The sequence below is a fragment of the Chenopodium album genome, chromosome 5 (assembly GCF_948465745.1).
Source record: "Chenopodium album chromosome 5, dcCheAlbu1.1, whole genome shotgun sequence".
Taxonomy (NCBI): domain Eukaryota; kingdom Viridiplantae; phylum Streptophyta; class Magnoliopsida; order Caryophyllales; family Amaranthaceae; genus Chenopodium; species Chenopodium album.
In genome coordinates, this window is record NC_137838.1 from 69622129 (window position 1) to 69637211 (window position 15083).

The following is a 15083-nucleotide window of genomic DNA, read 5'->3' on the forward strand; positions in this document are numbered from 1 at the left end:
TTTGTGTTCACACTACAAATACCCAACATACCCTTTTCACACTTACTTTTTAGTTTATCAATATGTCACATGGACAATTTTGTATTTTTATCTTTCTCTATCTTACTTTTATCCACTACCAAAATATTTGTACCCAACCACTATAGTGCAATAATAAAAAAACAGAGGAAGTAGTTGAAAACTTTGACGCACTTGTCAGCGTTGTTGCTGTGAAACTAGCAAAATACTTGAAAATTAACGCATGCTTTTCGGATGAGGTGACTAAGCAGTTGTCCTAATTATGTCATACAGATTACCCCTTCTCGGTCGTCTGTAGCTGCCCCATGTTTGAATGATTCTGTAGAAGATACACACCACAGTAGTAGAACAACTGTATCTTGAAATTTTCTCAACACAGTTTTTTCAGTACTTCCTCTGTTCTTTTTTACTTGACCTGTTTCTTTTATCACGCTTGTCAATGCAAAACTTTAGTGATCAATAACTTTAATTCTTCATAAGTAAAAATGTAGTATAAAAGTTGTATATTACGATACTACTTATTGAGACGAATTAAAAAAGATATCATATGAATATATTTTTCCCTACATATCATTCACAAAAGACGATTAAAGGAGATGTGGTGAATAGTGTAAAGGTCAAAGCGGGTCAAATAAAAAAGAACGGAGGAAGTATATTAGTAACTCTGGAAGTGTCAGTTTACAACATTAACATCATGGAAGTGGTTTTCTAAAATGCACATGAAAGTGTCAGTTTACAACGTTAACATCATCAATATTCAACCCTAGTGCACAGCTACAGTGAAACTTGCAAAGAGGCTGTTAATAGGCACAATTCAGTCATTCCAATTTTACAAGCAACCCAATGAGTATGCATCAATAGCCTACTCACTACCAAATTATCAAGTATGGCAACATCCGACCTGGGTTATATGCCTACATGGATTGCAATCCAGCAGTCCAGCACCCAATCCAGTCTTGTCAACCGTATCACCATCGCAAATGCTTTCTGTTTCACCACCTAAACCACAGCAAGTAGGTGTACCCTCTATCCAATAAGCAAGGACATTGATACGATGAAATCCCATATTTTAAGCAAACCCAATCTAATGAATTGGGTCTTCAGAAATTTCTGCAATAAAGCAGCACTGAATGGATTAAAATGATTTCACCAGCATAAAGAAACGGGTCAAGAATTTGCAGTCACATCCATAATTGCCCAGTCTTACAGAAGATATGAATGAAAATTCCCATAATCAGCCATTAGCCCCTCAACGCTGTCAAAAAATCACTTCAATGGTCATCTTCGTTTAGTCCAGGGCAGTTGGAGAGGAGAGCTTCCATGGATTCATACTGAAATTAAGGTAGGTAAACTTCAGGGGTTAGCTATCAAATTATGCACCTTACTGTTTGCCTTTCTAACTGAATGAGTAACAAAATTAATATTGAATAGGCCTCAGAGTGATTTAGACACACACCTGACATCCACAAAAGAGGCAATAGCGATGTTCTTCTCTAAGCTTCTCCAATAACTCTAGCAAATCCTGTATCAGATGCACCAGAACTGTCATTTAGTGAATTCATATAGTAAAAAAGAAATAACTGTAACACACCATCCAAACAACCATGAATAGAGGCATTTTATTTCAGACATAAATGAGGCATGAGGGAAAAAAAATTCAGCCATTGTTTTATCAATTGCAGACATTAAGAATCATAGCGGCCTGGTAAGCACTAAGCAGCACTCTCAGGCCCTCAGCTACATGTGAACAAATTTTATCAATTGCAAACATTACGATTCATTAATGATAATAGACTTTGTCACAAAAAAAAAAAAAAAATGATAATAGACACTTTATCAAAAATTCAACTTAGGAGATCACTGAGATCGGTATGCAGAGCCAAAAGAGTCACAAATGCAAGCATCAGGCATAGATTGAAACTCAAGTCAATTTAACACAATAAATACTCAAATTTCAGGCATGAGCATGACTTTTCTTTCCACAACTAGCCACACCATGGCTTGTGGCAGTCAGTAGAAATATATGGGAGTCAAGAACAAAGAGTAAGTTAAAAAGGCTATTCCAAAAAAAAAAAAAAGAGTTAAAAAGGAAGATGCAGGAATCCATTTAGAGCAAAATCTAAGGGTGTATTATCAATTTAGTTCTTTTTTAACCATTACACTTTTGAAAATTGTATTTACTTATGATTCAACTCTCGTCCTTAAAAGTTAAAACTTATTTAGCCAAAACTTATTCTAAACTAGAAAATATTTTTCTAGCACCATATAGTCATGGACTAACTTCCCATTACACCTATTAACAAGCTGTAAGCTCCATCCAAGTCATAATACAATTCATTAATTCTATACTAGGGTTGGTCCCAAACTAATTATCGTCTTTCCCTGACTATATCATGTCACTCCCCTTTAATGACTTCAACCTAACAACCTTTTATTACTTTTGTGGGATATTATTTTAATAAAACTCACCCAATTGTCAAAGGATCATTAATCTACAACGATGCATTTAACCTTTATTTTAGCATGGCGCAAATTAACTTCCAATAACAAGGTGAAAACAAAGTAGACTCAGAAAATGACCAAACTCGTTGAAAATAAAACACGCTTAGCCATCATCAAATTTCAAAGTTGTCTGAGTTATGATACAAATTGTTCCTGCAACGTAAATTAGGACTCACAAATCTAGTGCAAGTGCTTCATATGCTGCTTGAAAGCACTTGAACAGGCTGAAAATCTATGTAGCTCACTACAACGGGCAACGGCGCTTTGTTTAGTCAAAACCAAGAAAGGCCAAAGCTGAATATCTAATTACTCGTGATAACCTATGTCTTCTAGAGCAGATCCAATTGTTCATGAGTTTATGAAATCATACATCTCAAGACCAGCCTGAGTCTTACCATATCCATTAACATTGGATATTTTGGAGACATGACCTGGTAATGATGAATGTCAAATTATGACAATCTCCCTAAGCTTTGGGTCACAACTTGAAAGTTGAAACATAACTGATTATATAATTTATAACTAACCCTAACAATAGATTTTACAGGTGTTATGATTCCTTCCATTCTATGAGATACAAATATACACATTAGATACACTCCCAAAAAAAATGCATAAATGAATAAACTACCTTCTTCTAACAATCATTTCTCTCACATGACTACATGAGACATGAAATTTTTTCACAGTGATGAACTAGATACTCTGATGTCTATGAAATCCTTTCCCTGCATGTGGTTCCCGCCACTTTACAGTTTACACCCTCACATTGATGGGAAATTTAGGAGAGGAGACAAGACTTAACATGCATTTCAACTGAATTACACCAGAGTACCACACAGATTAAAATCCCCCATCATCATATAACCATAAATTTTAATCCTCCGGGCCATGAGTCCACAGCTACAAATCATGTATAAAGCCACAAAAAGAAGCCACAAACCAAACTCTTTTCAACTGAACCAGTTATTCATATAAAAAAGATGGATCTGTTATTCTTAATAATGAAAAATCAAATGAATCAGTTATTCCATTCCCTTTCGACATCTAAAACAGAACTAAACATAGAATATGTCATTAACCCAACAACACATGATATGCTCACAAAGTATTCTTCAGGATCCAACAGTCATAGTTAGAACCCGGTCACAATTCACATAACTCCATGTGTAGAAATTAAGGAAAAATTCCAAGTGAGATTCGAGTAAGGATTTCAGCAATACAATACAAGAATACCTACATAAACCAAATCACTTATAGTCTTCACCCAACTAAGCTTATGAAAGTGAAATAACAAATTCACTTCAAGATGGTAATCAATATGGCACATCGGCTTTCACCAGAACTAAAGATTTCTGTACACTTAAAAGCGGAGCGTCATTGCATATATAATGTTCCTAGCTTAATAGAACAAGGATACAAGTATGATAGAAAAACACAGATCCTAACCAAAAACAGATAGTACCTTGAAAACATTAAACCTCAAAGGCCTTCACCCATTTAATTTTATAAAAAAAAAAAGCAAACAACAATGTCTAAACAACATCAATTTAGAGGGTAAATGATAGCCACACGGCGATAATTTGCACCAAAAGATACTGTAATATCATTGCAATTTCGACTCTGCAAACTGGCATTCAAATTTTATTACTGTAAGAAAACAAAATCTTGGGCAATATCAAACAATATAAGATCACAAATTACTCCACTAAATATAAATCATGAATACATTGAACCTAAAATGAACAAAATTCAACCATTTCCCATCACAAGAAAATAACCATTAAACACAAACACATCACAATGCTAATAAAAAAACACAGCTCAAAATTCAAACAACTAATACAACAAATACAGTTCCAATAAAATATACCTCTTCAATAATCACTTCCTCTTCCTCCTCCTCATCTTCCCCATCATCACCTTCCTCCTTCGCCGGCTCAACCGCCGGCTCCCGATTCTCCAACTGATCAAGTGCCGCCTTCGCCTTATTGTAGTTAATCACAACCCTCTTACTCTTCCATTGCATTTTTTGTCGAACCCCGAAATCCTCCAACATCACCTCCTCCGTTTTCTTCTTCCACACTTCTTTAACTTTCTCTCTCTTCACCCTCTCCTTCGCCGGATCCTCCCGCCCAATCCCCGCCCTCGACCGGCGTATCTCCAACCCAATTGGCTCCTCTCGACCCACTGAACCCTCCTTGCCTAGCCCTTTTCCTGGGGTATACCCCATTTGTTTCAGCAATTTGAACCCAATATTTGATTGGGGAATTGCTGATTGTAGATTTTCTAGGGTTTGTTCATCTTCTTCTAGCTGTTTTCGCTCTTTTTGGTGTTGCCATGATTGGAATTTGGGTTTTTTCTTTGAGGGTTGTTGCGATGAATTGGGTAGGGTTTTGGGGGCGAGTTTTTTGGGTTTAGGAGGTTGAGAAGGTTCCGTTGTAATGAACTTTGAGAGATCTCCCATGTAATCTTCATCTTCTTGTTCTGGTGATTTTGGTTTAGCTTCAGTTGCTTCTGTATCTGCCATTGATGAGAACTTGAGAAAGGTTAAGTGTCGGATTGTATAAGAGGTTTATAGCGAGCCCATGGATCTTTTTGATAAACGGTTTATGTTTATTTGGGGTAAAATAGTAATATCATAGGTAAATATTTTCACTAAAACCGCTACTTGGTGTAAATTGCTATTCCAACTTTCTAAGTATCCCCGCTTCGCATTAGTTGCAATGGTAGGTCATAGTTTAAGAAAATTATAGGCCGGGAAAATACAAGTTTATCTTCGTGATAAACACAAATTATTTATGTAGTAATATTTTTGTAAATAAATCAACAAAACAGTTAGACATTTTCATAAATAAGTCAACAACATTTAATAAAATACGGGTCCCACAAATGAAAACTGTAAAAATATTTGAAGTATTTTTGTTCGATCTTCTAATCCACAATCAATACTATACTCGTAATAACCCTAAATTTCAATGTCCACCACTACTAGATAAAAAATAACAATCACTTGTAATTGTGTAAAAGGCTAGGGGTACACTAAGTGTACAAGATTCTTTTTGTACACCACCAATAAAAAAACGCCAACTCAGCAATGTATTTATGGAAACAAAAAAAAGAAGAGGGAAAGGGGAAAAAAAAGAGGGAAAGTTGGGCGGTACAGATTTCATGCTGGGCGCCAAACTGATGAAGGTGGGCGGCAAACTTTTGTGTGGGCAACAACAAATAATGTCTCGATTAATGGGTAATACACCATTAATTTTCCAATTAAGCAAAGAAAATTCCCTTCTGTTGCCCCATCAATTCATCTTTTCCCCCAAAATTCGTTGGCGAAGAACACAACCAATTTGATTAAGGGAACGAATTGTGAAGAAATTACTCAAGTTTTCGTATCAATTTCGTCAATCAATTACAAGTATTTGCAGGTAATCTTGTTAGTTGTTGGATTAATTCGCTTAAATTTCCTAATTTGATTTTTATGATAAATTAGGGTTTATATTGTATGATTTCGGAGTAAATGATTTTTGGGTAAAAATTAGTTTTATGTAAAGATTTAATTGAAAGGGTAAGTCGTTTCGAGTAATACATTGATATCTATGTTGTGTTTGGTTTTGTTTGTTTTTATAATTGTTGCTTGTGAGGGTTGAATATAATTGAAGGAGTGTTGCTGGGTATAATTGTAATGGAATCAATTTTTAAATAAAATCGAGGTGTGTATGCTGTTAATAATAATTTATTTATTTATAGGATCTTTTTGTTATACATTGGGTCATATAGTCAATATAAAAACAAAATATTATTATGCAGTATCTTTTTATATTTTGTAGCATATAAAATAATATTGTTGTGTGTTTGACAGTGTGGCAGTGTAATGGAAAGTGAAAACGGGGCCTCTCGTTTGAACATTGATCTGAATGTAGTGATAAACGACGTGGTTAGTTCTATCGGAGATGTAGAATCAAACGATGTGACTGATAATATTGGGGAACTGCCATTCGATCTTAATGAAGATGTTGATATTAATAGCATTGGTACTGAAGAGGTAGATGTGGAGGCTAATAGTAATATTAATGGACATGATTCTCAGAATGATGATGTTGAGATTAATAACACTGGCAATGAAGAGGCTGATGTGGAGGTTAATGACCATAGAAATGGACATGATTCTGAGAATGAAGATGATGAGTTTAATATCATTGACAATGAAGAGATTGCTGATGTGGTTAACAACATTAGAAATGGACATGATTTTCGAAATCGTTCAAACGGTGAAGAACAACAAAGTCGTACTCCAGCTGTGGGTATGAATTTTGCAAGCGGTGAAGAATTTACAAGGTTTTGCCATATGTATGCTTTTGAGAAAGGGTTTGAATTTTTTGTTCGAACATGTATAATAATGGACGAGTTTCGTGAAAAAGGAGTATATCATCGAGGTGTTGGGGATAAGGAGCCTAAAGACTACATGATGTCTCGTATTAGACTGTTGTGCAAGATGGGTACGAAAGATAGGAGGAAAAAGAAAACTGGAAGGAAGATATCAGGACCTCCTCCAGGGTGTAAGGTTTTTGTTGAGGCACGTTTGTCAGTTGATGGTTGGATGTATATTAAGAATTGTGAGCTGTCCCATAATCATGACCTATTTCCAAATGATAGCCGGCTTATGGTGAACTATCGGGCCATTGATGATGGTGCTCATGAGAACATGGTTTTAAACGACTCAGCTGGAATTTCAATGACCAAAAGCTTCAAACTCTATTGTTATTGCAAGAGGAGGACAACAGAATGTAACTTTTAACAAGAGCGATTTGAGGAATGCAGTAAACATTGTCGGCGACGTGTCTTATTTGGTGGGGATGCTGACGCTGTACAAGAACATTTTCAAAAAATGGCAGAAGCAAATTCAGAATTTTATAGTGCAATCCAAACAGATGGAGATGGCAAACTTTTAAATGTTTTCTGGGTTGATGCAAGGGCGCGTGCGAAGTACAAAGACTTTGGAGACATTATTTCGTTTGATACCACATTTTTGACAAACAAGTAAGAGCTGCCTCCACTAGATTTGTTTCGTTTTTTGTATGATTTAAATTGGTTAATACAACTGTTAAGATTAAACAGTCAAACTATTTAAAGAGTCGTTTTATAATTTACAGAATCTGGTTATTAATTAAAACATCTGATCTTGTTTATAAATTATTGAAAGCATTAAGTTAATATTTTATTGAATCTGTTTTTAATTAAAAGCATCATGTTTAATTAATTTGTAAAGTATAGAATTAAAACATATTACCTTGTTCAGGTACCGTCAGAGTCGTTTTATAATTTACATAATCAGGTTATTAATTAAAAAATCTTGTTTATAAATTAAGACAACCGTACTTTCAGGATTTGTGTGTATACATTATTTAAAGGATTAGATTAATAATGTATAGGATATGTTTATAATTGAAAGCATCATTTTGAATTATTTTGTAAGTTAATGAATAAAAATCTATTACCTTGTTCAGGTACCAAATGCCATTTGCTCCTTTTGTTGGCTGCAATCATCATGGGTCGTCCATCATTTTAGTTGCAGCCTTAGTTTCTAATGAAAATTCAGAAACATTTGAGTGGGTTTTTAATCAATGGCTGCAGTGTATGGGGAAGCCGCCAAAAGGCATCATCACCGACCAGTGTAAAGCTATCGGTAAGGCGGTTAAGAAGGTATTTCGTGATGTACCACACCGGCTTTGTATATGGCACATTCTGCAGAATGCTCACATGAACCTAGGAAAATTAGAGAAATTTACCGAGATACAAGCTGATTTGAAAGTTGTCGTGCATGATTCGCTGTGTATAGAAGAATTTGAGGATTCTTGGAAACATATGGTGACAAAATATCGGTTGCAAAATAACGATTGGATCAATGACACGTTCGAGAATAGGGAACATTGGGCCCCAGGTTTTTGGAGAGGCAGTTTTTGGGCGGGGATGTCATCCACCCAACGAAGTGAAGGACAAAACCGATGCATTAAAGGATACGTTAGTTTGAACACTGGGTTGTTGCAATTCATGAATCAATTTGAACAAAGCAATAAAAAGAAAGTTGAAGATGAGAAGGATTTGAATTTCCAATCACACAGTAAACCTTATCATTATGATAACACAATTCTTGTGGAGTGCGTATTTAGCAAGGCGTACACCAATAAAAAATTTATGGAGGTAAGGGATGAGGTGATAGGTCTAAGGCACACAAATGTGTTGAGGACAGAAAATGATGGGAGTAAAGTTCTGTATGAGGCAGAAGAGAAGATTCCTATTCCCGTGTGGAAATCACGGCGAAAACTGTTTAAGGTTTCTGTGGACAAAGATAAAGGTGAATTTTTATGCTCATGCAAACTATTTGAGTTTTGTGGAATACTTTGCAGACATATTATCAGTGCCATTGAGAAAGAAGACATTGATTTTATTCCTTCGAAATACATTCTGGATCGTTGGAGGAAGAGTGTAGTACGGAGTTATGAAGGCATTAGTGTGTCATACTACGACCCTAATGATTCTATTAAGCTGAAAAAGCAGAACGAAATAAATGTCAGACATCAATACTTGTCATCGTTGGCCATGCACAGCGAGGAGACACTCCAATTGTATAAGGAAGCAACAAACAAAATTCGTGCTACTCTTGAAGCTGTAATTGGTATTCGATCCACGATTGGTGGACAAGACTGGTCAGACCCTTCAATGAACAGGGTGTTTGGCCGGCGCAGGCTTAGGCCGAAGGAGCAAAACCAACAAAATCTTCAACGGAATGCAAAACCCCCCGAAGAAAGGAACATCAAGGATCCAGTAGTCAAAAGAGGTTCAGGAAGGGCACAGACTTCGAGGAACAAACACCCTTCAGAGAAAGGGAGTAAGAAAAGGAAGAAGAAGAACAGCCAGGTACAATTGTTTTGTTGTTTGTGAGTCAGATGGTTTGAAATACACGTACTTAGTATTTTTTTTCAATTACTGGTATCATTTAGAACTTATTTTTTCAAAAAATGCCTATGTTATAGGAACCTGATGATGAAGGTGAGGATGATGATCCTTTTCACAATGTTATATTTTTTTGATACAAACCAGATGTATGGAGTAAATCCGCAGCAGCATAATGGTAATATGAGCTCTGTTAACGGTGCTCAAGTTCAGTATGGTTCTGTTGACCCTCGAGGGTTTTACCAGTACAACCCATACGGTGGGCTAAATCAAGGCCCAAGTGGACAACTATTTCAACAGCCTGGAACACATATGAACCTCAGTAGTTTTGGCAGCGGCGTTCCCAGACATGCTGGCATGAATTCTCAGAATACTACTCAACAATCGAATGTCAATCCCCACATCCATCCATTGTTTCTGGGTCGATTTTCTAAGTGATGTGTTGTTTTTGAATCAGTAATCGAATTTATACTTCTGATCCTGTTAATATTCTTTTGATGATATTTTAACGTGGAAAATACTTTTTAATTGAATATGATGCTCTTAGATGTGTAAAAAAGATTTTGATATTGTGGTGGGGTTCTCAGATTTTCGGACTTACACAACTTACACCCCGAGATGTTTAAATTACGTGTAGTGACATAACGTTGATATATAAAAGTACTAATTATGGAATGTAGGAAAATAAAATGTTTTGTAGGTAATCAAGAGTGAATTTGTGTTGAATATTATTAGCATATTTAAATGAGTATTTTAAGTTATAAATAAATCAAAAAATCAAAAACATGGTATAGTCAGGAATTAAACTTGGCTCAATTGTGACTAGTAAGGACATATAACCAACTACACCAGAGGGTATCAGCACACATTTCATAGTATTACTTATCAATTTGTACCATATTATTACATCTATAAAAGTATGGGGTGATTATACTATATAGAATATGACTCCGTAAATGTTAAAAGGATGTTTATTTACGTTTGGGATGAAAATTGATATTGAGTTAATTTGTCATTTTCAAGAGCTCTTACTATTTAATTGCATCATTTTGTAATTGTTACAGTCGAATTAATTTTTTAATTTTATCAAATAATTCACAAAATTTTGTAACGGTTGCATATTGATGTGAAATTATGACCATTATTATTTTGAGAAGGAAATTTCTAAGTTATTATGTTGGTCGGGTTTGTTTAGCAAACAGAATTTTGATGTTGATGTCAAATAAATGTATGTGTTATATAAGTTTCAATATGATCTAGTTTATATTAAAATGATTCTCTTTAATGCATAATGATCATTACTGCTTCATGGAATTATGCTTAGGGTTAAGGGTTTAAGGTTTAGGGTTTAGGGCTTAGGGTTTAAAGTTTAGGGTTTACGATTCTAGGGTTATATTACTATTATTTGGTCTAACAACAAAAAATAACCATAGTTTATGTAAACTTTTTGTTCTATGATTGGCATCGTTTTGTAAAAGGATCAGTTTATAGAGGTGTCAGTTGCTTTTATAGAGATAGTAATGATTTATTAAAATTGATTATTAAAACAGCGTAATGTTTACCTATATAAAAATTTAGTTTGTTGTCATTCCCTATGTCAATATAAATATAACAATTGATGTTTTATTAGGGAATTCAACACTTTATGTTAAGGGTACCCATTCGGTTTTCGGTTTGGATTTACTCCAAATACGAAATATCATTTGGTTTACAATTTTGAAATCCTATCTGATCCGAATTTATCTTTTGATCCTATAAGTTCGAATCAGAATTAATATCCGATTATTCGAATCCTATAAGAAATCCAAATTTTATAAACTTTTAATATTAACAAACGGATTCAAAATCACGAGTGAAATAAAAAGTTAAGCGTAAAGTCATTGATTTATTGTATGTTTTACTTTGTCCGTCTCTTTATGAATGTCCACTATCTCGGTATTTTTCTATAAATAAATGATAGAAAGTGGACATTACTAAAGAAACAGCGGGAGTACTGCATGTTTTTTGCTGAATTAGAAAGAAATTGTAAATTCGTTATTCTATTCAAGATTACTTCTGTAATTAGGTTTTCGGTTTGGGGTGGATAGAATCTGGGTAAGTTCGATCCAATCCGGAAATCCGAATTAAAGAAATATCTAAATCAATCCGATCCTATTTGAAGTTCGTATGTGATCAGAATTGATAATTCGGTTTGTATTGAATTGGATTTAGGTTTTTTACCCGAATATGTACACCCGTACTATATGTACTCTAATAACACGTGTTAACAGAGACATAAATTGTAAATATATTGAATTCTTATACACAATCTTTGTCTTTTTTGGTATTGGAATTATACCTGTTAGTGAGAACCCGTGATATCTCCTGAATTTATTAAAATACAAGGATTTAAAGGCAAGCATCAAATAGTATTTAATTAACTTAAGGTTAATTTCAGACCTAATTGATGTATTATTAGAAAACCTAATAATAACCTTTTCATATTTGAATTATAATAAAATTATAATCCTAGAATTATAATCCTAGAATCGTTCCACTGTTTATAAAATTATAATCCTAGAATCGTTCCACTATTTATAGCATCACATTAATGAGATTGGTTTACATTCATTTGTGTGTTTAACCAAATATGGAGCACATTCTCATTTTTTCCTGTGACATCTAAGTCTGTTTTCCATTATTGTATTCGCTTTAACAATTAATAATATCCGTGTGTTTGCATAGTTGTAGGTTTTTTAAAAGTTGGTTTTAATTTAACAGTTAGAATACATCAATATTCTAAATACGGAATCTTGATATGTATTTAGAATATCATATTTGAATTTTTAGAAACATAAAGGAAAATAAAAATGTATTAAAACAGAACACGTTATTATTATCACTGCGAATTCTTGGAAAAAAAAAACCAACGTAACAAACAGTGCTTCCAGCTTAAGGCTACCATAGAAAAGTTAAAACATAGGTACTTAAAATAAAACACAATTAAGTTAATTTAGTTAACCAAGCTTGTACTGACTTAGAGGCACAATTTTGTAAAATCGTCTTCCCCCGCAACAGCTCTACCATCAACCAAATTGTCATTCGGTACAGGCCATGCATGTTGATGTTGTTGTGGATCGGTTTCCTTATGCTTTTCCAACGCCATATTTGATATGTCGACCCTTATTTTTTCAACCAGGACCCCAAGCTCTTCTCGTCTTTTTTCGGCCGCTTGTACTTGATTGCAAGCCTCAATGAAACGACCTTGCAAATAAGATAAAGTGTGCTGCAAACCAGCCAGCCTCAAATCTGATTTCGTAGTAGATGATGAAGAGCTACCTGGGTTTGCCATTTTAAAGGTTAGTTTAGCACAATTACTATTTTTAGGATTATGTTAAGTAGTTGAACCAATTTTAAATAGAGGTTGTGAATTGCTTCACCTTACCCTTATGGGGAAGGTGCACGTCCCTTCACTGCCTTTTAATTATTACTGTTTTTTAAAAAAAAGCTACAAATACCACTATTAAATACACACCAAACTTTTCATATTACATTTTTTTTTTAATTTAATTTTATTTTCTAACAAAAACTTTTCATATTATCCTTCAACACAGTAATTTGTAAATGTATAATTACTTTTTATTTAAAAAACAAACGGAAAATAAATTGAAAGAACTACACTTTGTTGTTAAAAAGCAAAATAATTAAAATTCGAAAGGGAGAACAATGAAATGCAAGTATTCAACAGACACAATAAGACTAATGTGTAATATTCAATGTTAACGATAGATATTAGACGCGTCCATTGAAGAATCCATTATTTGATTTATTTTTTATTGTAATATTTTAATTTTATTGTAATATATATATATATATATATTAGAAAGAGGGTCATGTAATAATTATATACATGAGGCAATTCTGGCATAGAAGACTTATTTTGTCCCAAAAATTAATTATACACATAACTTTTATTGAGGCATATTTATTTCGAAACGTTTGACTAATAGTCCGTTTTTATTTTGGTTATTTTTATTGTCAAAATTTATTTTGTAGAATAATTTTTGAATATACGGAATATGTCTATTCAACTAAAAACAAGACATGTGGTACGATGATGTTAAAACTGCGAGACGGATTATTATTAAGGATGAAACTTGGAAAACAACAGAAAATGACTTGGTAAAGGGAAATGGAAAAAAAAAACCAAAAAAGGACTACTTTTACTCATCAGCCTTTTTTAGTTTTAACTAAAGAGAATGCAAACGCTTAACATCATATCATTGACATCGGCTAATTGGTGGCCATCGTCAATCCTTGATAAACCAACGTCTTTTCGGCCATGTGTTGTAAACCCTAGTCTTCCGCATTTCACCGTATGTGTTTTTGAGGTATCTGATCCCTCTTGATAATGCGCGATACCTCATAGTAGTACTCCAGTTGCAAAATTCGCAATCCACTAATTCCTCAAAGCAACTGTGTTTGACCCTGCAAGTAGCTATGTTGACTCTTACAAGATCCTTGCAGCAAAATGACTCTAACTGAGTGTAGTCCACATCTTCATTAGCATTTATCCTTATACCTACAAGCTTATTGTATTTGAAGTTCAACGACATTAGATTTAGGAGGTAGAAGATTTCATTAATTTTTGGGTACACATGCTTATGGAAAATTGTTTCCCATGTACCAAATTTTTCGTGATCTGGGTAGTATGGCTCTTCTTGATTTGGAGATGTCATGGTTTAATTTATATGTATTGTGGACTTTTGGCAAGTGAGATGGATAGGTGTGGGTGATGGATGTGAAATAACTATTTGTAGGGGGTCTCACTTTTGGAAGTTAAAAGGGTGTATTTTAAAAAAAAAAAAATTATTTTATGTAAACCCCAAAATAACGTATAAAATTATTTTAATGTCAACTTAATAAACTTTAAATATTTTAATTTGGAAAGTTGAATAAAGTACATTGTTAAATGGAAGGGCTGTACGTATTCCGATAATCCAGAGAATGTAAAGAGTATTTATTGATGATGTTATCTAGACATTTGTTAAATTTATGTCTACGTTCAACTTCGTAATTCGTATGACTGTTAATCTCTCAAAATTATTGTAAAGTTTGTGATACTTTATAGTTCAAATTGATACTGTAAAAAAATATCTAATTCTGGTGTTGTCCAAAATTTGATTATGAACGGTTTTTTTTTTTTTTTTTTTTTTTTGACACAACGGTTCTTTAATTAATATTATTATGTTATTTTAAATTAAATTATCGAGGTGACGAAAATAAATCATTCTTATAAATGGCGAGTCCAGTAATTGTAGGTTTTAATCAATACCACCCCTTTCCTCATACTTGCCACCTATACATAATTTTCTTTTCGTATTCCCATCATATTTTCTCCCTATTTCTTATGGAGGAAGATGAACCATACTATCCAGACCATGAGAAATTTGGTGATTGGCCCGTTATTTTTGCTAAGCATATTTATCCTAAGATTAATGAGATTTTTCATCTTATGAATTTGTTACGGCTTAATTCTGATTGGAACTTTTACGTCGGAAAAAGGATCAATGACAACAAAGATGTCGATTGGGCGCAGCTAGAAAAATATTGTTGTCAGGATATTTATG

The 15083-nt window shown here is 33.8% G+C and overlaps 2 protein-coding genes across 2 annotated transcripts; one reads left to right on the plus strand and one right to left on the minus strand.

Annotated features, from left to right (window-relative positions):
- Nucleotides 1-650: 650 nt before the first annotated feature.
- LOC145630941 (uncharacterized) lies at nucleotides 651-5064 on the minus strand. The gene is made up of 4 exons (XM_081683063.1): nucleotides 4394-5064; nucleotides 1475-1540; nucleotides 1226-1349; nucleotides 651-1128 (listed from the first exon to the last, which is right to left on the minus strand). The coding sequence occupies exons 1-3, from the start codon at nucleotides 5048-5050 to the stop codon at nucleotides 1290-1292; spliced, it is 783 nt and encodes a 260-aa protein (XP_081539189.1). The 5' UTR covers nucleotides 5051-5064; the 3' UTR covers nucleotides 651-1128; nucleotides 1226-1289.
- A 2344-nt stretch (nucleotides 5065-7408) lies between these two features.
- Nucleotides 7409-9912, plus strand: LOC145633075 (protein FAR1-RELATED SEQUENCE 5-like). Its single transcript, XM_081685369.1, has 3 exons — nucleotides 7409-7560; nucleotides 8028-9438; nucleotides 9622-9912. The coding sequence occupies exons 1-3, from the start codon at nucleotides 7409-7411 to the stop codon at nucleotides 9910-9912; spliced, it is 1854 nt and encodes a 617-aa protein (XP_081541495.1).
- Nucleotides 9913-15083: the final 5171 nt, after the last annotated feature.